Genomic DNA, 24,470 nt, shown 5'->3' with positions numbered 1-24,470 from the left:
GCGGGCGCGGGCTCGCTGGCTTTCCGTCCTTGTGGCACCTGCGGGCACAAGCTCACTGGCTTTCCATCCATGTGCAAACACACCGCCTCTCTGAGGTCTCTGCCGCTGGGTCACGGGGCGCTGACCAGGCCCCTTCTGGAGTTACAGGGTGACGCCAGGCCCAGGAGGGGCGCGGCCTCGGGGGCCACAGATGGTCTCCAGGATGGTCTTTACTTGAAAAGAAATGAGGAGCCTAAAGGAGGCGCTCTGGTGAGGCGGGGGCGCATGCTCACCCCTCTCTGGCCCTGCGTATCCAGGCTGTGCTCTGACATAGCCCTCCATCCCGTGACATAGTGGCTGAGTGTGCAGCGGCGTTCATGGTGGCGTCCTTCAGCAGAGGGGACACTCCTCACTCCAGGCCCTCCACGGTCGAGGCAGCCCCAGACGGCAGGGGTGCCCCCCCAAGCCGAGCATCGCCTGGTCACCTGGCCGGGCTGGGGGCAGGCGAGGCATTGGGTCACAGTGTGCCCCCACCAGCGCCTCTGCATCCCCAGCCCTTCCATGCCCACTGCGCAGCTGCCCTGCGCACCAGGTGGGCTGGTGGTGGTCCCCAGGTCACAGGTGGGGCCCCAGAGGCAGCAGCTGGACCGAGCCCTGGTCTTGGGCCCAGTGATGCGTAAGCAAAGGCGTGTTTGAGTGAGAGTTTCAGGACATTGTAACTGGGTCGAATTTGTTTAACCCCTTAGTTAGGACCACAAACCTGGTTTAATAGCAAATGAGTAAGCGAGGAAGAGCCTCGTGCCTAGTTCGTGCCTGGCCAGCACACAGCATCCACTGCACTGCTGGACCCTGTGGTCCTCGTGAGGTCACAGCGTGCCCCCCTGCCTGGGCTTGAAGCCTGGCCTCAGTGGTCAGCTGAGCCCACTTAAGCCCCTCGAGTGGGCTTCTGGAAGTCCACTCTGCCCTTGCTGTGCACCCCTGGGCCAGGCACTAAGCCTCTCTGTGCTCTTGTTTTCTCCTTTGCACGTTGGAGCGGTGATCACTGTTGTGGGTGGTTGCAAGGATGAGCCACGTTAGGGCGGCGGCACGGTGACCGCATGCAGGGATCGCTGGCGGTGGTGGTGGTGATTGTCTTCCGGGTCCTCTCAGCCTCCCCCCTCCATCCACGCAACAGCAGGCACACGCTGGTGAAATGGACACGCTCCCTCGGCCTCCGGGAGCCTTCTGGCCCGGGGGCAGTCGCTGTCTTCTTCCTAGGGTCACAAAGGGCAAGGCGTTGCCAGGTTGGCCCTGCGCTTGGGCACGGTGACCTGGCTGCCTCAGTTATTCAGTGTTTGCTCTGGCTGAGGGATCGCGTGGCCGCAACAGCAGCGAGCGCGGGGCAGGGCAGTGCCTGTGGGCGCCTCTCCTTGAGCGGGCCTGTCAGGGTGGCTGGGTATCAGGGGGCAGCTGTTGTGGTGGGCGGGTGGGGTGTCCGGGAGAGGTGCAGGGCCTTGTGCACTAACGGGACCGTGGGGGTGGGTTCCGGCCACCCCCACCCTGCCGAGGACGTGGGGTGTTCAGGTGGGTATTTGTCCATTTCAGCAATGGCGCTTATTGCCATACCTGGCTGCCGCCTACGCCTTGGACCACTTTTCCAAATCACTCTTCCTGGATCTGGGGGAGCTTCAGCGAGGCCTCCTGCGGAAAGACCGGAGTGTCAGGCAGGTGAGAGCCCCCTGCTTTTTCTCTGCAGCATTTATCCTCATTTATATCTCACTGGGTTTGAACAGGGCAGGCTCAGCCTTTCTTTCAAAACAGCGTGAGTGTGTGGATCTGCGGGGATGATGCAGGCTCGTCTGACTTGACCCCTGCGCCATGTCCTCCCGGAGCCCATCGCAGGGATGGGGGCCTAGTCGGCACGTGTCCGCATCCCCCGTTCTCAAGGACGTGCTGACACGGCTCCTGGTTCCCGTCTGTGAGTTCAGCTGTTGTTCTCTGGAGAACAGGATGCTTTTGCAAAATCCACATTACCGGCCCCCTCCGTGGATTTCACGGTTCTGATCCTTTTGTAAACAACCCCACAAAAGGTCTGTGTCCAGCTGACTGGATGTGAGCTGACAGGCGTGGCTTTGTGCCAGATGCAAGCATGCAGACCCGCTGAGATCAGCCCCTTTGCACAGAAAGGGTCTTCTGCTAATTTCCATGTATGGATCCCTCACGTGTTGATTTTTGTTCTGCTTTCACACTGCCTCCTGGGCGTTGCGAAAAGGCACAGCGCAAGTGCATCTGAAAACTCACCAGAAATGCTACAGAGGGCGGGCTTACCAACCACGCCCTGAAAAGCCTGTATCAAATTAGCACGTTTTGGAATATCCAGCATAGACACCCAGGCGTCAAGAGGCGGAGGGTGAAAGGGTGGGGGGCTGGCAGGGTGCACAGCCGCGCAGTCAGGCTGACGTGACCCCGAGGACCGTTTCATCAGGAATGTGGAGCTAATGCATTTTTTCCCCCCCAAACATGAGTCACTGAAGTTTTGCCAGCTGACAATGGAATTGTCCTGTTAATAATGTTTCAAGTGTCACCGTGGTCTGTTTTTTTTTTTCTGAAGCTCAGAAAAAGTAGCTCAACCCAGGCGTGGGTTACAAGGTAGCGCTTCTGTGAAGCTGAAAATGCTGGCAAAGCCCAGCACCTTATTCAGCAGCTGTGTATGTAGGTGTGTCTTTCTTGTAATTGCTGTTACTAACGATCACGTTGAAGTAGAAGAATGTTTACTAGATGTGTTAAAGCTAGGGGCCCAGAGTGGGGCCTGCACAGGGGCCCTGAATGGCCAGGGCTTTGTACCCCTCTGGGGCTGCCCCCCGCCCTCTCCCCGGGGGCAGCGAGTCAGCGCCGTGTCAGTCCCTTCCCTTGGGTTTCCTCCTCGTCTCCTGTGAACGACGGGGGCTTGAACAGCCGTCCCTCAGGCTCGCACTGTGAACTTCATGCGCTCTGAGTCACGACGCGTGGCCCTCCGCCATCAGCCTCCCCACCAGGGTTGACCCACTGAGCAGCCACGGTGGTTTATCTTCAGTGCTGGGAGGTTGTGTGACTGGACCGCAGGGTATCCACGGGTAGATGAATCCTGCTTTTTAAGCTAAAACTGGGTTCCTACTGTTGTAGTTGTCAGCCACCTGGGGTCAGACTGGAGGGGGCGCAGGTCTCTGAGGCTGAGCTTGGACTGTCCCCTGCCCTCTGGGGTCGGAGCCTCTCTTCCCCTGATCTTGTTGGCTTCTCTCCCTCCCAAGGCAGAGCTGGGACGCGAGATCCACGCCTTGTCGTCAGCTGGCAAGCCCCTGGCCTCGTGGACGGCCCAGCGGGGGATCCAGGAGTGCCGCGAGGCATGTGGAGGACACGGCTACCTGGCCAGTAGGTCTCAGAGACACGTGGGCTGGTTTCTGTCCTCATCCCTACCATGAGACTCATACCTGACCAGGGGTCAGCGCATGACCAACCAGGGGTCAGCCCATGGCCGGGGGTCAGCACACAACCAGGGGTCAGCGCACAACCAACCAGGGGTCAACTCACGGCCAGGGGTCAGTGCACAACTGACTTGGGGTCAATGCACAGCCAGGGGTCAGCGCACTATTAGGGGTCAGTGCACAACCGACCAGGGGTGAGCTCACAATTGACCAGGGGTCAGCTCACAACCAGGGGTCAGCGCAAAACCGACCAGGGGTCAATGCATGGCCAGGGGTCAGCGCACAACCAGGGGTCAGCTCATGACCAACCAGGGGTCATCGCACGGTCAGGGGTCAGCACACAACAGCCTATGGGCCAAAGGCTTTTTCTGTGGATATATATTTTTGTAGATAATGATTTATCGGTACCTGGCCGTGACCACTTGTTTACACACTTCCTGTGGCCATGTTCCTGCTCCTGCAGAGCTAAGACATCTCGGCAGAGCCTAAAACATTTACCTTCTGGAACTTTCCAGAGCAGGTTGGCTGGGCCCTGCCCTTGTCTCATCCCTCGGTTCCCTGCCACCTGATGTTCCTTGGCCGAAACCTGGGGGTGACGAGGCAGCGTGGAGACTGAAAACCAGAACAGAAGGGAGCTTATCCATTCATCTGAGTTGGAACTTTCTGGTTAATCGCTTGGCAGTTCCCTGGCACCACGCTTTGTTCCGATGAAGCACTCTGAGACTCAGCGTTCACTTCTGTTGGCGCCGGCGGCTATTTGAGCAGCTGGTGGGTGGCACATAGAGCAGGTGACCGACAGGCCAGGCCCAGGTCCTGTGTCCTCTGTCTCTCTCTGCTGCCTGCTGGCTGCGCGTCTGAGGGCAAGCTGACCCCACACACTGCTCCTTGGTGTTCTTCTCCCTAAGGTGGGGCTGAGGATAGCATGGCGCGACAGGGGTTCTGCAGCGAGGGAGTGAGTGAACACACTTGAAGGGTTTAGACTACGTGTGGCAGGGGGCCTGTGCCCCGTTACTCTGATCTATTATTATTATTAGGAAAGTGAAAACGTTAGTCGATCAGTCGTGTCCAACTCTTGGACTGCAGCCCGCCAGGCTCCTCTGTCCATGGGATTCTCCAGGCAAGAGTACTGGAATGGGTTTCCATGCCCTTCTCCAGGGGGTTTTCCCAACGCAGGGATCGAACCCAGGTCTCCTGCATGGCAGGCTGGTTCTTTACTGTCTGAGTCGTCAGAAAAGCCCATTATTATTGTAGTCATCCTTACTATTTGCAGCTTACCTGCCTAACTTCCCATGTGCCGATCTTCAGTCACCGATGGGTAAAGTCTGGTGACTCAGACGAGACCGCAGTGGAATTGGCAGAGACCTTCCCTGACGGTTTATTCCTCCGGAGCCTTTTAGCCCCTGGTTGAGTCTGTGGGAGAGACCTTCCCTGACGGTTTATTCCTCCAGAGCCTTTTAGGCCCTGGTTGAGTCTGAGCATCTCGGCGACACTCTGTAGATAGCTGTGTGCTTTTGGTGAAGAAGCGCCCGGCTCCTCCTCGTGCGGTGGGCAGCAGGCGGGGGCGGGGGGCGCTCAGCTTCTCCGCTGTCCGTGTCCCTGGCGTGTGGGCAGCCGTGGCGCCACAGAAGTCCCTCGCCCGTGTGCTTTGTCTTCTGTGCACTGCTCTTTGTAGTTTTTGTTTGTTGTTACAGCTCATAGAGACGCTATAAATAGTTTAGAACGAGGAGCTTGAATCATGCAGCCCGCAGACAGCAGAAATGACTGAGTCAAGTGTCATCACATAGCTCCTTCTGGGCTGAAGCCAGCGTGGCCAAACTCGGGGATAAACGTAAAGCCCTTTATCTGGATTTTAGTGTCAGTTTCTGGTCGTCTCTCTAAGGTCGCTCTCAGATAGTCGCATCCAGTGCTCTAACTGTGGCATGGGGCAGCAAGTCAGCAGAAGACGATCAGGGTGTCACAGGTGACCACAAGCCTCGCACCTGCTACAGAGCGCCTTCACACCCTCTTGGGCTGCTCACAGCAGTGTGTGACTGTGAGAAGTTGGGGGTCCTACCCATTCTCCCATCTCAGCCTCACATCTGGAGAACATTCTATTAATATGCCAGGGACCCAGGTGGGGAGGGTCTGGGAAGAATCCTTTATGAAATCTGCGAAGGAATTGGGTTATTTCACTGGTAGGAAAGGCAAGAGAAAAAGAAGCGTCATCTTCAGATATTTGAGACGTGTCGTGTAAAGAGAAGGGTGCCTTTGGTTGTACGAGGAAGAAGGGCACCCGCCCAGGTAGTCCGCTCTGCCAGTGGCTCCCCGGAGGGAGCTTTGCCAGGCGATCCGTGACTCGCGGTGGTGATGGGTTGCTGGTGGCAGTGGACGCTTCCTGAGTGCAGCACAGGGCTTCCTGGGGACATTGCGGGTGCTTCCAGTGAGTCCTTGAAGAGGCAGCAGCCGGATGGATGGGGCACACCGCTGGCTGGGGACGGAGCTGGACCTGGAGAGGGCAGGAAGTGCTTCGTCCAGTCAGGCTGGGCCTGGGACCTGACCTCAGAGTCCCAGATGGCAGGGGGTGGGGGCATCTCTCCCACCCGCAGCCCCAGTGATGAGCACACCCCTTTGCAGTGAACCGACTGGGCGACCTCAGAGACGACAACGACCCCAACTGCACGTACGAAGGCGACAACAACGTCCTGCTGCAGCAGACCAGCAGCTACCTGCTTGGCCTGCTGGCTCGCCGGGACCGAGGTGAGGCGGCCGGCAGCCCTGCGGGGTGAGGGGGTTCCCAAGGCCCCCTGAGCCGGCTCTTCTGTCAGGATGGACTCTGTGTTGGCAGGCAGGAAACACGCGATCAGATGGGGCTGGACCAGCTTCTGAAGTGATGGGCGGGGCAGGTGGCGGTAGAGGGGGGCCGGGATTCGTCTGCCAGACACGCCCTAGGGTGGGGGTCCTTGGCTCTCCCTAGAGTCACCGGCTGTGCTCCTAGGTGGTGCGCGCATCGAGAGCCCCCTGAAGACCGTGGACTTTCTGGACGGCTATGCAGACATCCTTGGCAGGAGGTTCGAGGGCTCCAGCCCCGAGGACTTGTTGGACTCCTCAGGTAAATGCACGTCCTTCCCTGTCTCCAGGTGCGCCGTGCCTGGCGGGAAGCAGCCTGTTGCTTTGCCACCTCATTCATTCAGTGATGATTCGTCCGCGGATACTTCCTGCATCCGGTGCTGACTCAGGTGCTGAAGCCAGCAATGGAGAGAAGGGAGCTTGCTCTCCCCTCCCTGGAGTCCCGGCTCCCACCCACCTCCCTCCCCTGGCTTCACAGTGAGTGGTCAAGGAGAGACCTCACAGAAAGAGCAGGGGTGGTTACAGCCCCTCCCCTCCCTACCGCGTGTTAATGACGTCTGAAGGATGCACCTTCCTCCCGCAAGGGCCCACATGTCTTTCTGTCAACTCCCGTGTCCACAATAGCAGCTTCACGCCACAGCGGAGCCTTGCAAAGTCCTCACCGCCCCCTTTGTGGGATTCAGTGAGCGTGTGTCCCTCTGCCCCCCCCCGGACCCCTGTGGCCAAGCACCTCGGGGCCCGCCTCTGTGGCCCCACCCAACCCTCAGGCACACGCTGCCTCCCTCCATAGATGGCCAGAAGCTGACCCTCTGGCCGGCCACCCAGGAGCTGGAAAGGCAGCCCAGCTGCCAGAGATGGAGGGTGCTGGGCCCACTCCTGGACCCGCACCAGCCGTGGGGCTTTGGGCGCAACCCCATCGTCCTGCCCCGCCCCGGATGGGGACGGCACCGCCTCTGCTGGCTGGTGACGCGGTGGGGACACGCGGGTGCAGCCAGCACAGTGCTCGGCTCCACTCAGGGCTCGGGACCGGCCCGCAACATGCAGGCACCCCACGCTGTCCCAGCCGCAGTTTTCATCACAGAAATCACTGTTGAGACGCCGTTACGTTCCCGCGAACACTGTTAGCAAAGAGCCTTTGGCGTGGCAGGAGGGCACCTGGCTTACAGAGTGTGTGCGTCTCCTGCAGTCCTCTGGATGAAGGGCACGTGACCCATCACAGCATCCCCAGCTGTGGGGGGGGAGGGGGGGGCGTGTGTGTGTGTGTGTGTGTGTGTGTGTGTCCACCCTTTGTTACAGCTTTTCTGACAGTACACCTTCATTATCTCGGTTTTTAAAGAGCTGGGAGGATGCTGGGACACCCCCAAAGGTCTTTCTGATGGTTCTGGAGCCCCCAAATGTTGCTCCAGGAAGCCCAGGAAATGACCTCATCATTCTCGTAAAATCCACCCCACCGGAATTTCCCCCCTCCCCAAAGCCGTCCCCCATAGTAAAATCAGAGCGTAAACACATGGTCGGCCAGCACTTGGACATGTCACGGGGCCTGCCGTGTCCACCCCCCACCCCCGCCCAGGCCTGCTACACTCCCCCCAACCACCCCGCCCTGCTCGCTGGCGCTGTGAACGCAGAAGCTGCTTTGTGCACAGCGGCAGGAAGGGTGCCAGGGCCGCGTCATCTGTTTTTCCTGTGATTGCTCTGATTTTCACTCGTTCCAACCAAGTGAAAACATCTTCTGGAGGGAAGAGCGCAAGCAAAACTCATCTGGCAGAGGCGGCTTGGCGTGGAAGGAACCCTGACGACGTTCTCCACGGGGAGAAGGGAGCCTGAAGCTCGAGGCCCTGCCTTCATCCTCAGGGTGCTCGATCATTTAAACCCAAGACCTCGGGGCCAGGCCTCGTCTCAGCTGCATCTTTGGTAGAAGTCCCACTAGTGACATGTGACCCTGGGGCTCTGCAGGACGGGACACGCGGGACCTTTCCAGGGTTGAGCAAGGCCTGTTTGCAAGGTCAGGAGATTTTTTTTTTTCCCTTCAGGAATTAGAAGGTTTATTTGGAGCGGGAGGGGCAGGGCGGCTCTCCGCCCGCTGCCTCTGATTTATGTGCTGTGGGTGCGTGTGTGCCGAGGATGCGTTTAACAAATGGGCCTGAGCGCTGGGGCGCCGCACACCATGTGATCACGTGAGATCCAGCTCTTTCCTCTCGTTGGCTCCTCACTCGCAAGAATATCAGATAATTGGAGTGCAGTGGGTTGGCTGGGCTCTCCTGATGGCTAAGACAGTGAAGAATCTGCCTACAATTCAGAAGACTGGGGTCCCATCCCTGGGTTGGGAAGAGCCCCTGGAGAAGGAAATGGCAACCCACTCCAGCATTCTTGCCTGAAGAATCCCCATGGACAGAGGAGCCTGGCGGGCCACAGTCTGTGGGGTCGCAAAGAGTCAGACACCACTGAGCCACTAACACTCGGCTGGCTGCTCTGACCGCTGTGTGGGTCCAAGGGTCACAGGGCAGTGGGGGTGCATCGCATCATGTGTTCAGAGAAACTGGGCTCAGGTTCTGGAGGCAGCTGTGTGACCTTGGGCTGGATGCTCACCCTCTCTGAGCCTCCATTTCCCTATAAGGTATTAGGAGGAAGTGCCTTCTCTGCAAAGACCCTTTTTCCAAGTGAGAGCACATTCACAGGTTCAGGGGGCCGGGACATGGACATGACTTTGGGGGCCACATTCCAGCCACCATACCCGGCAGAACTCTGGGAGGGGTGCCCTGTGTCGGCTTCCGCACCCCCCAACCTGCCTTGCTAGGCTCACACACACATGCTGTGTGAGCTGGTTGGGCTGCTTGCAGCCTCTGAGCCTTTGGCTCCTCAGGCCTCCGAGATGGAGCATGTGCTCATTAATGAAAAGCTCAGCTGTGCTATGAGCTTTGTTAACCCATACGGCAGCACGAAACGGTTGGAGGTCTGCAGTGGGTACCACAGCATGTCCTCCCAGGGACACGGGAGGGAAAATCCCAGGGCCCCTGCGTCCAGCCTTTGGGTCCAGGCCCAGCGCCCCCAGGTCGGTCCTGGGGGTCCAGAGCAGCGGCGGGCCCCTCAGGCCTGGGCCCTTTGCCTGGTCTCATCCCCCTAAGGGAATGAGAGCATGGACCCAGAGCCTCGCAGCCAGCTCAGACCCCACGCCCCACCCCCTGCTCCCTCTCCACGTGCCTGGGTGCCTCCTTGTCGCCTGGTCCTCACTGGAGGGGGCAGGAACAGCCCTGCCGGGCTGGGTGCTCTCAGTCACCCAAGCCCTCAGAACCAGTGATATGTGAAGACAGAAGGACCCACAGATGCAGGCACAGTGCTGGGCCGGGCTGGGAAGATGGGGGTCTCCCTCCAGCCCCTTCCAGCCAGTCCCTGTCCATCCACACCCCCATCAGCAGCCTCCTCTCCTCTCCCCTTAGGAGCCGGAGGAGGGGGTGAGGTCTCAGGAGGCCTGAGGCGAGGCCCAGGGCCTGGCCCGCCAGGTGGACGGGGCTCCACTCCCCCACCACATGCCAGAAAGTCGCCCTGACATCGTGCAGGTCCGAGTTTCATCCGGACTGTGTATCTTCATCGCGGATGAGGTGGTTACCCCCAAAGGACCAGAAAGAAGGCTGAGTGTTGAAGAATTGCTGCTTTCAAACTGTGGTGCTGGAGAAGACTCTTGAGAGTCCCTTGCACACCAAGGAGATCCAGCCTGTCCATCCTGACGGAGATCACTCCTGAATTTTCATTGGAAGGACCGATGCTGAAGCTGAAGCTCCAATACTTAGGCCACCTGATGCGAAGAGCTGACTCATTTGAAAAGACCCTGATGCTGGGAAAGATGGAAGGCAGGAAAAGAAGGGGACGACAGAGGATGAGATGGTTGGATGACATCACCGACTGGATGGACATGAGTTTGAGTAAATTCCGGGAGACAGTGGAGGACAGAGGAGCCATGAGGACACAAAGAATCAGACACAACTTAGCGACTGAACAGCAACAAGCCCAGAAGGGGCTCCATGACCTCATGGACTCTGGTTGCTAGAACCGTGTAGAACTAGGGCCGGCCTCACAGCAGAGCCAGGAAGCACCCGCCCCCTTCGCCCGTCTCAGCCTGACCACCACCGAGGGGTGGGAGGCGGGTGGGCGCAGATTCCGGTCTGTGAACTGGACGCGTCTCACTCACTCAGCGTGAGGGCTGAGGCTGCGGCAGGGGGAGACGCCCTGCACTCACGCGTCTCTCCGTTTCTCACTTTGAAGTCCCGCTGGCGGCATACGAGTGGCTGGTCTGCTACCTGCTCCGTGAGAGTCACCAGAAGCTCAGTCAAGAGACGCGCTCAGGGAAGAGCGACTTTGAAGCCAGAAACGACTGTCAGGTACGTGTCTGTTTCGGAAGTTGCTCTTCTCGGGAGTTGCTCCTGATTCCTGCACCGCTGCGTCCTCTCTGGCTCTCTGCTGTCGGGACCAGCAATGCTCCCGAGCCAGCCGAGCCCTGATCCCATCCCTTTCCCCTACACCATGTGGCTGGTGCCCAGACTTGGACAGCTCAGAGCTCATCTCTGCCTGAAGTGTTTGTAACTGAGGCTTCCCTGGTGGCTAAGCTGGTAAAGAGTCCGCCTGCAAGGCAGGAGACCCAGGTTCGATCCCTGGGTCGGGAAGATCCCCCAGAGAAGGGAAAGGCTAACTCGCTCCAGTATTCTGGCCTGGAGAATTCCATGGACAGAGGGTCCTGGTGGGTTACAGTGCATTGGATCGCCAAGAGTCGGACACGACTGAGCGACTGACACTTATTCGTAACTTGTTAAAATGCAAATATACTCGGGAATCAGAGCGCACCAGAAATTGATACCTGGGTCGGAATGTTTTCCCTGGGCCTGGAGGTTTATCGGGGGTGAGGATTCGTGAGAGAGGGACCCGTGCAGGGAGCGGGCAGCAGGCCTTCCTGCCCTGCAGTGTCCAGCTGCCGGCATCTCTTGGGAGCTTTTCATGATCACTGAGCGGCAGAAACACTGGTTATGGAGCAGCTTGGGCTGTGCAGGCTAGGACTGCCCCCGAGAGTTTCTGTTTTGTGCCCCCCACCACGGCCCCAGCGCAGGCACCTCATAGGACCCTTCGTGGGCGCTGGCCCAGGTCTGTTAATACTGTGGGCAGATCTCTGATGGCAAGGAAGGCCGTCCAGGATAAGTCAGGGGTGGGCGCTGAGTGTGAGGACTTGGAAGGGAAGCAGAGGGTGCAGGAGCTGGAACAAGGCTCTTACCCCTATGGATGTTGGAGCTGTGTGATTTGGGGGGGCCTGTATGTGCACTGTGGGGGGCCCAGCAGCACCAGGCCTCTGCTCACTAAAATTCCAACAGCACCTCTGAGTTGTGACAACCCCAGACTATCTCCTGACAGTGCCAGGCACCCTGGGGGGGTGCAAACTGGGCCTGGCCAAGAACCCCCGAGCCAGCCTCAAGTCTGGGAAGCAGGTCCACTCTCTGTGGCTCCGGGAACCTCGGTCCTAATGTGTCTCCCTTCAGACACTTCCTGCGTGCCTCTGGCCCAGTGTGGCTGCCTTTCCAGGCCCTCCACGCCCCGCCTTCCTGAGTCCCTGTGACCCTCCAGGCCCCACACGCCCTGCCTTCCTGGGTCCCTGTGACCCTCCAGGCCCCCTACGCCCCGCCTTCCTGGGTCCCTGTGACTATCCAGGCCCCCCCACACCCTCCTTCCTGGGTCCCTGTGACCCTACAGGCCCCACACACCCCGCCTTCCTGAGTCCCTGTAACCCTCCAGGCCCCACATGCCCCACCTTCCTGGGTCCCTGTGACCCTCTAGGCTCCCCACGTGCTGCCTCCTGGGTCCCTGTGACCCTCCAGGCCCTCCGTGCGCCGCCTCCTGGGTCCCTGTGACCCTCCAGGCTCCGCATGCACCATCTCCTGGGTCCCTGTGACCCTCCAGGCCCCCCACGTGCTGTCTTCCTGGGTCCCTGTGACCCTCTAGGCCCCCCACGCGCTGCCTCCTGGGTTCCTGGGTCCCTGTGACCCTCCAGGCCCACCATGCCCCGCCTTCCTGGGTCCCTGTGATGGTCCAGGCCCCCTGTGTGCCGCCCACACACCACCTTCTCCACAGCTGCTCATTGGGATTCTCAGACAGCAGCTTGGTGGCCCGATGAGAAGCCAGGAGAGCCGTCCAGCCTGCCCTTGGTGCCGTCATCGGGGTCAGCTGTGGACACGGTCTGCACCTGAGCATGCTCCGGCCTGGGCAAGGAGGTCGTGGAGGGCGACCCCCAGGGCCCGTGTCCCCAGGCGGCTGATGGCCTCCTCTGAACTTCTCCCAGGAGGAACACACAGCAGCCTGTGCGTGTCCGATTCCGGGGACTGAGGCCGGGGAGAGGAGCTCGTGGGGCGCGGTGCAGGCGCTGGACCCCTGAGGTCTGTCGCTGCTCCTCACGGCAGCGCCCGCGGGCCAGCTCCCGCCTGCTGCCTCTCACAGACCAAGACGCTCGGCCCGAGATGAGAGCCACTTGCCCGTACACAAAGGCTCGTAAACGCCAAGTGGAATTGGAAGCCGGCCCCTCGACTCCAGGGGCTGGGCCCTGAGCTGGCCCACCGGGGACTCGGAGCTCGGTGCGTTTTTAGGGCAGCCATGCCAGAGGTGGGGCCGCCTTTCCAGGCCCACACCAGCCGATGCCATGGCCGAAGCTGACCATGTGCTGCTCTCTCGGAAAGATAGGATGAGCACAGTGTGATTGACTCTAGAAAATCCGCGTGGTGGAGAAGGTGCGAGTAGAGGAGAGCAGGGTTTGGACTCGGTCCTGGGCTGGGACTCTCAGGGAGAATCTCCCCAGGTGGAGAGGAGCCCGCGGCATGTGAGTGTGCCGGGAGGTGGGGATTAATTCAGGGACACCCACTCTCGGAGAGGTTGAGGGCGCACACAGGGGCCGGCCTAACTGCACCGACTGTGTCTCCACTCGTCGCCGATGGCTTGACCTTGTTTCACCCTCGAGGTCCAGGGCGGATTGAGGTGATGCCCTGGGGGCTCTTTTAGTGCCTGGCCCCGGGTTGGGGGGAGCACCCCCCGCCCGCCTCCATTATCAGCTTCGTCAGCTCCCCTCCTGTGAGCACGCTCCCCTCTCTGCGTCTCTCTCCCTCCAAAGGTACCCACGACACGCTGAGCATGAGGGGGCAGCTGCCCTGAAGGCCCAGCTGGCTCTGCAGGCAGGACATGGGGATGCAGGCCGTGTGACCTGGTGGCGTCAGAGGCGCAGGGGGGTCTTCAGATCAGACCAGGCAGACTGGCCTGGGGAACATCCTCCCCTGAATTCCCTCCCGAGGGTGCCTGGTTCTCAGGCAGACCCTGGGAGAGCCTTGGCCTCGGAAGTGAGGACCCAGTGCTTGCTCTGAAAGTGAAGAGGAGGCCTAATTCAGAGCCCTGCCCCCTCGGCGACCACAACCCCCTGCTTCCCCGGAGCGTATTCTGGACCCCGCTCTGTGGATTCTGGCTGGTGCACGTGTGTGCTCAGCCGCTTCTGTCGTGCCCGACCCTTTGCGACCCCATGGACTGTAGCCAACCAGGCTCCTCTGTCCACGGGGTTCTCCAGACAAGAATACTGGAGTGGGTGGCCATTCCCTTTTCCAGGGGATCTTCCCAACCCAAGGATTGAACCCAGGTCTCCTGCACTGCAGGCGGATTCTTTACTGCCTGAGCCACCAAGAATTCTGGGGCAAAGTCATACAGGCATTGAATAGGGGTCTCTTTCCTCCCCCATCCTGGGTCACCCCTTTGCTGGATTAATTTCAAAAGCAAGTCATGCTCATTATAACAGATGAGAAATGCATGTGTAATTGTTCTAATTAAGAGAAAAGGACAGTAAACTGATAAACGAGAGAAGGGAAAGAAAAGCTGGCAAGCAAAGCTAACGATGAGCAGATGTGTTGACTTGGTTAAAAGAGAAAAAGCCGGGGCCAGAAGCCCCGTGGTGACTTCCTGCTTCCACAAACCGAGCCAGCATCGGGACTCACACGCGAGTGCAACCCGGCTGGCCCTCCGTGGAGCTCTTCCCTTAGTTCTGGACGTGATGGAAGTGGGAGAGAGGGGCTGTTTCCTTGAGAAACTTGGGGGACAGGGGCGGGGCCAGGCCCCGGGAGAGGCTGACGTTGCTTTCAGGTGAGTCCAGGAAGCGTATGGAAAACCTTCTGTGTGGTTCTCAGTGCAAGAAAACTGACCTTGTGCCCTCGGGGAGCCCACCTCCCCGGGGACGCCCCAGTCCCTAGTGCCAGGATGACCTGGGCGAGCCCGTGGCGGCTGTGTGTCAGCTGTGGGGTCACCCAGGTCCCAGACAGCGCTGAGCTGAGCAGGGTCGCTGGGCCCGAGGTCCCGAGCAGCTGCTGCAGGCGGGCTTGTGTTCCTGCCGCCCTTTCCCCAGAGGCGCTGCCCAGCCCCGGCTGGCTGTGCCCACTGCCCCGGGTGCTGCCGGCACGCAGGCCCCAGTGTGCCCTCCCCGAACGCGAGCTCCGTGCCCTTGCAGGTGTACCACTGCCGGCCCTTGGCCCTGGCGTTCCTGGAGCTCACAGTCGCGCGCAGGTTCCACGAGCACACGCACCAGCCCCGCGTGCCGCCCCCGCTGCGGGCCGTGCTCCGGCGGCTCAGCGCCCTCTACGCCCTCTGGTCCCTGAGCCAGCACACTGCCCTGCTCTACCGAGGTAAGATCCTGCCCTGGAGCTGCATGGGGGGCTCCTTCCACGCGGCTTACTGAGCCCTCGTCACAGGGAGCAGATGAGCCCAGAGGCCATGGGTGGGGGGAACCGCCAGGGGCACAGCAGCGCCAGGGTGGTGCCCATAGGGCTGAGCCATGGCGGGCAACCCGGGAGGGCTTTCCGTAGGAGGTGAGGAAAGGGCTGATTCCTGGAAGATGGGTGGAAACAGGATAAACCTGAGTTTTTTTGAAACTTTGTTTTCATTATCCTTCTAAGGAGCATTTTTTAGACATTTTCCCAAACCATCCCCATGACATGTTAATACTAGAGCTGTCCTGGGTACCTGCTCACACACCAGGCATGTATCTGTGCTGTCTGAGGGGTATGTTTTTCCCTCCCCTTGCAAAGAACCCACATTTTCCTCCTTGGGGCTGGTGTTGCCCACCCCCCTTTTTTTTTTAAGTCGCTCAGTCGTGTCCGACTCTTTGCGACCCGATGGACTTTACAGTCCATGGAATTCTCCAGGCCAGAATACTGGAGTGGGTAGCCGTTTCCTTCTCCAGGGGATCTTCCCAACCCAGGGATCAAACCCAGGTCCCCTGCACTGCAGGCGGATTCTTTACCGTTGAGGTATACAAGGGCTCCCTGGTGGGAGCGGTGGGGTGCGGGGAAAGGAGCCCACCCGCTCTGAGTGAGTGGGCTCTGTTCTCTGTGGCAAAGAACAGACAGCAGCCAGTTCTGCAGCAGGCTCGGCGCTCCCTCCTTGGGCCTGCGAGACAGCGCAGCACAGCCTGCCTGGGTGTGGGAGGCGAGGCCGAGGGGGCGGGTCTCCAGCCCGTCGCCTGGTGGCTGCAGACGCCCCCGCGTGCCCCTGGACGCCACTTTGAGCCGCAGGCCCCTGCCACCCTGCCCAGCTTCCCTGCCCAGTGCTCTGCTTGGGGTCTTGTCCACTCCCATGGACCCCTGCCTGCTGGCCCTGCCTCCTCCTCCACCCTGGCCCCCTGCGGCCGCCCTTCCTAGGCTTCAGCATGCCCAGCTCCCAGCCGTGACCGCCACCCCCACCCTGCCCCCCAGCGCCTGCTCAGTGAACCGGCCGGCCGGGAGAAGGACACAGACCCCAGGCCCGGCCTCACCTTTCTGAAAAGGGGTCACAGCGGGGCCCAGGCAGCGGGAGTGAGACACCTTCACACTGGAAGGGATGGGCTGTTTTGCGACGTGTGTGCTATTCGTGGGTAGCTTGGGGGATTGGGCTTGCCCAGGGGCTCAGTGGTAAAGAGTGTGCCTGCAGGGCAGGAGACCTGGGTTCGATCCCTGGGTCAGGAAGATCTCCTGGAGATGGGAATGGTAACCCCCTCCAGTGTTCTTGGCTGGACGACTCCATGGACAGAGGAGCCTGGTGGCTACAGTCCAAAGAGTCGGGCGCAACTGAGCGACTGATCCTTGGGGGTGAGGGTACCAGACCCCAGAGTCACCCCCCTGTGCTTCCAGGCGGCTACTTCTCCGGTGAGCGTGCAGGTAAATTGATGGAGAGCGCCATCCTGGCCCTGTGTGCACAGGTGAGTTGTGATCCCTTCTGTCCGTATGCGACTTACATGTGATCACACTGCTGTTACTATCTGGTGACCTTGGCTTCCCACTCATTGCTGTGTGTGCCACCATTCAGCTCAGTCGAGTCCGACTCTTTGCGACCCCATGGACTGCAGCACGCCCGGCCTCCCTGTCCATCACCAGCTCCCAGAGTTTACTCAAAACTCATGTCCACTGAGCCAAAGTAGCCCACCATTAGCACACCCAAGAAAACTACAGAGAATGTGCTTACGCTGGGATAGTCAGGAGGCACCACTCTGAGGGACCCGTGCACACCCAGCTCACGCTGATGCTTTCTACAGCAACATCGGCCTTTCAAGTTACCCCCAATTTAAATTCATTTCGTGGCATTTTCTTTTTATTTTTTTGTTGTGTCCTTCTGCCCTTGTCTCCCAGAGGGGTCAGGTGGTGCTCTGTCCACTGGAGCCTGGTACAGGGAGGGACAGGTTCCGGGGCCGTGTGGTCAGCACCGGCCGCCTGGGGCTGCCAGGGGTAGAGCGGCGGGCGTGCCCGAGGGTTTGGGGTTTTCTTTAGTTTTAATTCAGCCGTCACGTGTGTCCTGGCTGCGGTATTAAGCGGTGCAGTCAGAGGTGCTTCTCTGCTTTGGGTGATCAGACATGAACCAGAGCCCCCCCGGCACTCTGTCCGGGGTATTGTCTGTGGTATACACGGCAGATACATCTACCCAAGTGTCTCAGCTACGGGTGAGAGGCTGCTGGGCTCCTCTCCGTGCTTCCGAGCTGAGGCAGCTCAGGTGATGTCCTTGTTGGCATCAAGCCCCTCTCCGCCCAGGCTCCTTTCTAAGTGCCTCTCTCTCCCCACATGGGTTCTGGGTAAGGGTGTCTCTGGGGTCACTCTGTCTGCTCGGGCCATGTCAACTTAAACAGGAGGGGTTTTCCCTCTTGTGTTTTGTGGGGGTGAGTTGCCTTTATAAAAAATAACAGCAGTTGTTTCCCTTGCTGTGCAACGTGATGTTTGGACTGTGGAGCTGGCTGCTGGGGTAGGTGGAGGGCCAGTACCCGGACCCAAGCTGCCTGGTGGATCTGAGTCCTGGTCCCGCCTCAGGAGGTGGGGCCGGGGCCAGCTGGGGCAGGGGGTGCCGGCTCCTTCCCTGTCGGGGTGTCCTCGCTGTCTCACGCTCACCTCTGCTGAGAGTGGCCCCCACCGCCTGCAAAGACAGGCTCTTTCCCGTGGGCTCCCTGCGTGAAACGCTGGCCGACCCCCGATCCCGGGCAGGACCTTGCTCTGCTGTTGTTTCTCCCTGAAGCGGGGCAGGCTCGTCCCCCCCCGCCCCCTGGGACCTTGGTGCTGAGGGCGTGTGGGACTGTGGAGCAGCACCTGAACCACGAAGGCGGGCTCCTCTCCTCTCGTGACTCTGCCCTGCGATTGCTTCAATCAGCCTTGTTCCAGTCGCCCTGGCCCCAGCCTTCTGTTCAGTTCAGCCACTGGGCGGGACCTGGATAGCTCAGTCGGTGGAGCACCAGACTTTTAATCCGAGGGTCCAGGATTCCAGGCCCCGTTCAGGCATACTGTCCTCTGCTTTGTCTTTGGGCTTCCCTGCTGGCTCAGACGGTAAAGAATCTGCCTGTGATGCAGGAGACGCCCGTTTGATCCCTGGGTCGGGAAGATCCCTTGGAGAGAGGAATGGCTACCCACTGTAGGATTCTGGTCTGGAGAATTCCATGGGCCAGGGGAGCCTGGCGAGCTGTTAGTCCACGGGGTCACAAAGAGTCGGACACGGCTGGGTGACTAAGCACGCATACCGCATATGGCATTTCACAATTATTTTAAGTAAAAAATGTTTTTTTGCATTTCAAGAAAATTCTTAGGCATCTACTCATATAAATTCCACTTGTCATATTGTAGAATAATTTGTGTAACGGGGCGGGAGAGTAATAAAACTACCGCAAACCAAAGCACATTGGGGTGATGGCTTTTCCAGGGGCTTATAAATGCTTTTTCTCTTACATTTTTTTTTTTTCTGGACATATTTTCCTCTGTTGGAACAGTAATTGCCCTGATCAGTCAGGGCTCAGAGACAAACCTCTGAAGACAGTTGCCAGTTAGTGAGCCACAGAATCATCAGTTTTACGAGCAGTCCCTACCTTGTTGGAAAAAAAAGAAAACGTTGGAAGTCTTGAGTGGATAGCAACATGGTGAAAATATTCAGACGCACACTCGGGGAACCTGTAACCCAGGCCAACGGAAAGACGGTGCCTGAGGAATGGAGCCTCGCGCCTGCTGGGGTTACCGTTGCTCGTGGGTTGCAGGCTCTGTTACTCGGTGGTTGCCACGGAGATGCCGGGCGTTGCCAAGTGTACGGACTTTGTTTTCTAACAGCTGAAAGATGATGCTGTTGCCCTGGTGGACGTCATCGCCCCTCCGGACTTCATCCTGGACTCACCGATTGGCAGAGCAGACGGCGAGGTATGAAGAGCGGCCTTCCTCCCGTGGGTGGCGGGGGGCGCTCCGGGCCCTGGGGCAGTTGTGGCAGAGCTGAGATGGCAACAGGGTTCGGGGGCTAGGGGGCGGGCGGGGGGGCCCGTCTCCAGCATCACGTGGGCGGCAGGGAGGGGGAGCAGCTGGGAGAAGTTGGGGTGGTCGTGGGCGGGTCAGCCATCCCCCAGCCTGCCCTTCCCTGAGAGACAGGGTGGCTCCGCCACTGTCTTAGGCCGTGACGCTGAGGTCAGCATGGGCCTGTGCGAAGCTGTGGCCTTTGCACACTCTCCTGAGGGCCCGCCCCACTCCTGGGCCTTCTGACCGTCTCTCGGCCGTCCTGATCCCCTCGCCCTTCTGCCTGGGCCTCCGGGGCAGCCCCCAGGTGGCTGCCCAAGCTCCTCCCTTGCCCCCACCCCTCCCCGTGCTCCAGAACGATTGCTTCTAAAGCTGCCCTGAAGTCCGCCACACCAAAGTGGTGCCAGATCCCTGCCCGCTCCCGCCCGCCGCTGGGGCTGACCTCTGCCCGGTCCTCCAGGGTCGTCACACGGCTCTCCCGCCCTCCAGACTCCAGCCCGCTGTCCTGCTTCTCTGCTGGACTGGGCTCACTCCCACCCCAGGGCCTTTGCACCTGCGTTCCCACTTCCATTCTAAGTGGAGTGCCGTTCTTCTAAGAGGTCTCCTCCGGCTTTTAGGTGAAGCATCCCCCCTCTTCCCCCAGCAGGGGGGGTCCCCCACTTTGTCCTGCAGTGTGACCCTCACAGTGCCCCTTCCTGAGCCCACAGGCAGCCCTGTGTGACCTCCACCACATGGAGAGGCCTGTGCGAGACGACGCCCACGGGTCTGCTCACTGCTCCCCGGCTCCGCACCACCCATGGGTGGTTGTCCCTGTGTTTCCACAGAGACGTTGCATTTCAGTGTTAAAGTCACGTGGTGAGGGCCCATGCCTATCGTGTTGTTTCTCCTGAGGCTTATCTTGCTCCGCCAGGAGACTGAACGCTGGGGGGCAGGCGCCTTCTCTCTGTCCCCAGGGTATATTCCAAGGGGACAGGAGCCCTCTGTCCTCAGGGGACACTGCCGTCCATCCAGGGGACAGATACCTGGACCTCTGCCCAGCCCAAGCCACACCCAGGGTTAGGATGGAAGTGCAGGCGCTGGGGTGGGCAGGTCAGAAGAGCCCCCCATCGACTCAGGAAGGCGGGGACCACACGTCTGGGGACAGCCGGCTGTCCTCTGGCTGTCGAGCTGGGCCAGGCATCCTCCCCTGAGGCGGCCGCTTTGCCAGGGAGAGACCCAGCCTCCGGGGGGAACAGGCAGGTTAGCCTGAGTTGTCCCAGCTGGAGGCGGCGAAGATGGGCTCCTTGGAGGGGAGGCAGGAGAGTATGGACCTTGGTCCCTGGTGTGGCCAGGGCCCAGCAGGAGCATGAGGAGGACGTGCTGACCGGCCCCCGGGCAGGGAGCTGGCCTCCGGGATGCGGGCTCCTGGCAGCGCTAGCCCCGTATGGGCAGCGGGGTGCCTCTGCAGGCAGCAGCCCTGACTCACAGACGGGCGGGCGACTGCGGAGTAGGGGAGGCCCTGCCATCCTGCCCTGGCCTGAGGTGGGGCCCTGGACTCCACATTGAGACCAGAGCACCCCGGGCCTCGCCCGGCAGAAGGCTTTACACAGTGCGTGTCTCTCCCAGTGTTACGGGCTGAGGTCTGCACCGGGTGCTGTATGAGGTAGGAAATCCATTTCAGACCGACAGACACAGCTGTCGGAGGCCGAGGCTCCATCTTTAAGGGAAGCGCCATGTCCAGGTCATCCGGAGCTGCCTCGGGTTTATGACCCGCAGGGAGAGAGCCTTGTCTGTGTCTCCCTGGGAGCCAGGAATAGCAGCACGCGGGCGAAATCACTGAGCGCATTTAGCAGGTGCAGAGAGAGGGCAGCTTCTTGAAAGTAACATCTGTCAATGTCAGCCAGATGTAAGACTGGCCCCTTTCCTGCCTCCACGGACCTCGGCCTGGATGCTGGCCGTGCTGGGAGCAGGGACGCGTCAGGCGACTGCCTGCCCGCTGATGACCTTCCTCTAGGATGGCTAATGAGCGCAGTCCCGCCTGGGGGCCCAGAGGCGGCGGCTGGCTGGCCTAGAGGGCTCAGTCTGTCGGGGTGGGCAGAGAGGGGACCGGGCCTGCCCAGGCCTGGGGGCCCAGAGGACCAGCCGTCAGCCTGCTCTTGGCCGTGCCACCACCCGCCAGCCTCGTGGCTGCGAAAGGACAGATTTCAGAGCAAATGATCGATGCTGACTTGCAGAATCCACCATCCGCGGGAGTTTCCAAAGAGAAGGCCAAGCAGGATGTTTTCATCATAAGTGCACATTAGGGACCTTGATAGTTGTATTTTCCCAATTTTCCTCTACTGACAAAGAAAGGGCTTATGCAAATTGAATTTAAATCATCTTAAAATGCTTCCAGGGAGTGACGGAGTTTCCTGTGTTATGCGCAGTTGCATTGAGACGCTCAGAGTCTTTCTCATTCCATCTGTGTATATCATGCGTGTATTTTTTACAGCTCTATAAAAACCTCTGGACTGCCGTCCTCCAGGAAAGCAAAGTGCTGGAGCGGGCCTCGTGGTGGGCGGAATTCGCGGTCCACAAGCCCGTCGTAGGAAGATTGAAAGCAAAGCTGTAGCGGCACCGGCTAAATCTGGCCAGGCCGTGACCACCTGGACCTCAGGTTCACTTCTGGAAGCCCCAGACCCGCAGTCCTACCTGGCTGCTTGTCCTGTTGAGTCCACGGCTGGAGCGGCTTATCCTGGCCTGGCCCCGCCCCCCGCCCCAAGTCCCACCAGGATGGGTAATGTCCAAAGGGTAGGACTGATTTGGGTCATCCCCATTTGCTGGGTGAAAAGGATCATGTCTTCCTGAGAGACTGAACACTTTTGGATAATTAGAGCTTTAGCATAATTCTATTTTCACATGCTGATTATGAAGCTGACTGCTTGTAATTTGGGATTTTTCTGGCCGGGTGATCTTTTACCTTCGTCTGAGATTTCTTCCAAGGCTTTGCTTCACTAAGCCCTGAACGATGCCAGTCCGATTCTTTGTTCACCCCAGTTTGACTTCCTCACGTCATTAAATCATATCGTAACTTGACTAATTTGCACCGTGGACCACCCGAATGGCATAGTTGAAGATTTTGAAGGAAAATAAAATCAGGTTTATTACTATCTTATGTGGAACTAGAAGTTTCCATCAAAGAAGTGTTTCCAAAGGATAAAAAATGCATAATGATTTGAAGATCTGGTCGTCCTTATGTCCTGACCTCCCTGTCGTATGCACGTTACGTTGTCACTTTTTTATTTGAATGAGTTTCTTTCTACAGGCAGTGGAGCTCCCAGGCTGCCTGGCCCCGTGGGGGCTTTGCCCCACGCTTCTGCACTCTGTCCACCCTCAGGCCCGAGCGCCCTGCGGACAGCGGGGACTGATGGAGGAGGCTGATGGCTATCTCCACCCATGATTCCTTCGTCCCAGGTCAGGACGACGGCCGGTGGGTGGGCTCTGACTCTCCGCCCTGTCTCGTCCCCCGCTGCCCCCCAGCTTTCGATCTCTCTAGGAGGTTCAGGACCTCTGTCATCAGCAGCCCCGTGCCCTTCCCACCCTGCCGTGGTGCCCACGGAGCACACTAGTACTGAACAAAGGTGGCTCTTATTTTCCAAAGGAGCCCAGAAAAACCTCTGAGCATGTGAAGGGCCTGAGAAAGCATTATTTTTGAGGACCTTCCCTGGTGGTCCAGTGGTTAAGACTCCACCTTCCAATGCTGAGCAGCATGTACAAGTTCAACCCCTGGTCAGGGAGATAAGATCCCACATGCCTCGTAGCCAAAAAACCAAAACATAAAACGAAAGTCATGTTGTGTTGAGGTTGGTGCAGCAGTAACTGGTTGTGCACTGTGGAGCTCAGCTGTTTGATCCTGGAAGACGTCCTTAAATAAGCGTGGTTACGCCGTGGTGGTCTTCAGTCGCTAAGTCACGTCTGACTCATCGGAGCCGACTACACGGGACGGCGTCAGAGACCTCTCTGTCAATGAGTCTATGTCAGTGCCAACTCAGTGCCATTCTGTGGTCATGCGGCATTTGAAGCGAACTGGAAAGGTGAGAAAGCTCAGTAAGTGGGTGCCTCATGAGCTGACCCCAAATTAAAATAGTTTTTGAGGTGTTGTCTTCTCTTTTCTATGCAACAACAATGAACCGTTTCTCTACTGGATTGTGATATGTGATGAAAAGTGGATATTATACAACCAGCTTAAGTGGTTGGGCCAAGAAGAAACCCCAAAGCACTTCCCTAACTAAACCAGACTCACACCTAAAAAGGTCACGGTCACTGTTTGGTGGTCTGATGCCGGTCTGATCCACTACAGCTTTCTGAATCCTGGTGAAAACATTACATCTGAGAAGTACGCTTGGCAAATCTATGAAAAACTGGGGTGCCTGCAGCCGGCGTTGGTCAACAGAAAGGGCCTGATCCTTCCCCACGACAACGCCTGACCGCGCATCGCACAGCCAACGCTTCGAAAGCTGAACAAGTTGGGCTACGAGGTCTTGCCTCATCTGCCATATTCACCTGGCCTCTCCCCAGCCCACTACCACTTCTTCAAGCGTCTCGACACCTTTTTGCAGGGAAAATACTTTCACAACCAGCCGGAGGCAGAAAATGCTTTCCAAGAGTTCATCCAATCCTGAAGCACGGATTTTTATGCTACAGGAATTTAAAAACTTATTTCTCATTGGCAAAAATATGTTGATTGTAATGGTTCCCATTAATGATTAATTAAGACGTGTTTGAACCTAGTTATGACTTAAAATTCATGGATCAAAATTGCAGCTACTTTTTCACCAAACTCCTTAACGAATGTAATAAAGACTTTAAAAATAGTCCACATCAAAAAAAAAAACACCTTAAAGAATTGGGTTTTGAAGACTGAATTACATGGGTGGAATTACGTGGGTGGTTCCTTAAGTTACCTTTTCATGCCCAGAAAAGGGGTGCACACACCGCCACCAGGAGTGTCCGAGCGGGTGCCAGGGTTAAGGTTAAGGGTCAAGGTCAAAGGTGAGGACAGTGTGGCCTGCCCCTTGCCCTGCGGAGCTGTCACTCATCTGCCCTCCACACATGAATAACCCAGGGCCCTGGACACACTGGCTCGTTTGTAGTCGGTCTTCCCACGGGTCTGAAAGCTCTTTGAGGTCAGGGACTAGGTCTGAATCATCTGTTTCCAGCTCCCGACTCAAGGCCACACACAGGGGAAGTGCTTGGCAAGCCCTGGAGGGAAGGTATGGATGGTGAGTGGGGGGGTGTGTGGGTGGATGGGTGAGTGGGTGGGTGGGGGATGGATGGGTGGGGAGATGGGGGGATGGATGGGTGGAGGATGGGTAGGTAGATGGATGCTCTTCTCAGGACGCGGTTAGCTGGAAGATGAATGTATAATTGACTAAATTTAAAATTAGATAAAATTTCATGTAGGATTCCTGCCGGCCCCACACCCATGCATGTA

General features: G+C 58.6%; 1 protein-coding gene across 2 annotated transcripts in view; it reads left to right on the top strand.

Annotated features, from left to right (window-relative positions):
- ACOX3 (acyl-CoA oxidase 3, pristanoyl) overlaps positions 1-23,850 on the top strand; it is a 52,631-nt gene extending 28,781 nt beyond the window's left edge. The window contains exons 10-18 of one of the 2 annotated variants that reach the window (XM_018049794.1): positions 1,564-1,686; positions 3,246-3,366; positions 6,033-6,155; positions 6,394-6,507; positions 10,503-10,618; positions 14,749-14,923; positions 16,406-16,473; positions 18,845-18,931; positions 21,489-23,850. In XM_018049794.1, coding sequence (XP_017905283.1) covers positions 1,564-1,686; positions 3,246-3,366; positions 6,033-6,155; positions 6,394-6,507; positions 10,503-10,618; positions 14,749-14,923; positions 16,406-16,473; positions 18,845-18,931; positions 21,489-21,608 — 1,047 coding nt within the window. In that variant the 3' untranslated portion in view covers positions 21,609-23,850. The remainder of the gene's footprint in view (positions 1-1,563; positions 1,687-3,245; positions 3,367-6,032; positions 6,156-6,393; positions 6,508-10,502; positions 10,619-14,748; positions 14,924-16,405; positions 16,474-18,844; positions 18,932-21,488) is intronic. The other variant, XR_001918220.1, reaches the window with a different exon arrangement.

The sequence above is a fragment of the Capra hircus genome, chromosome 6, assembly GCF_001704415.2.
Source record: "Capra hircus breed San Clemente chromosome 6, ASM170441v1, whole genome shotgun sequence".
Lineage (NCBI taxonomy): Eukaryota > Metazoa > Chordata > Mammalia > Artiodactyla > Bovidae > Capra > Capra hircus.
Note: the sequence above shows the minus strand (reverse complement) of the source record. Positions and strands in the feature narration are given on the sequence as shown.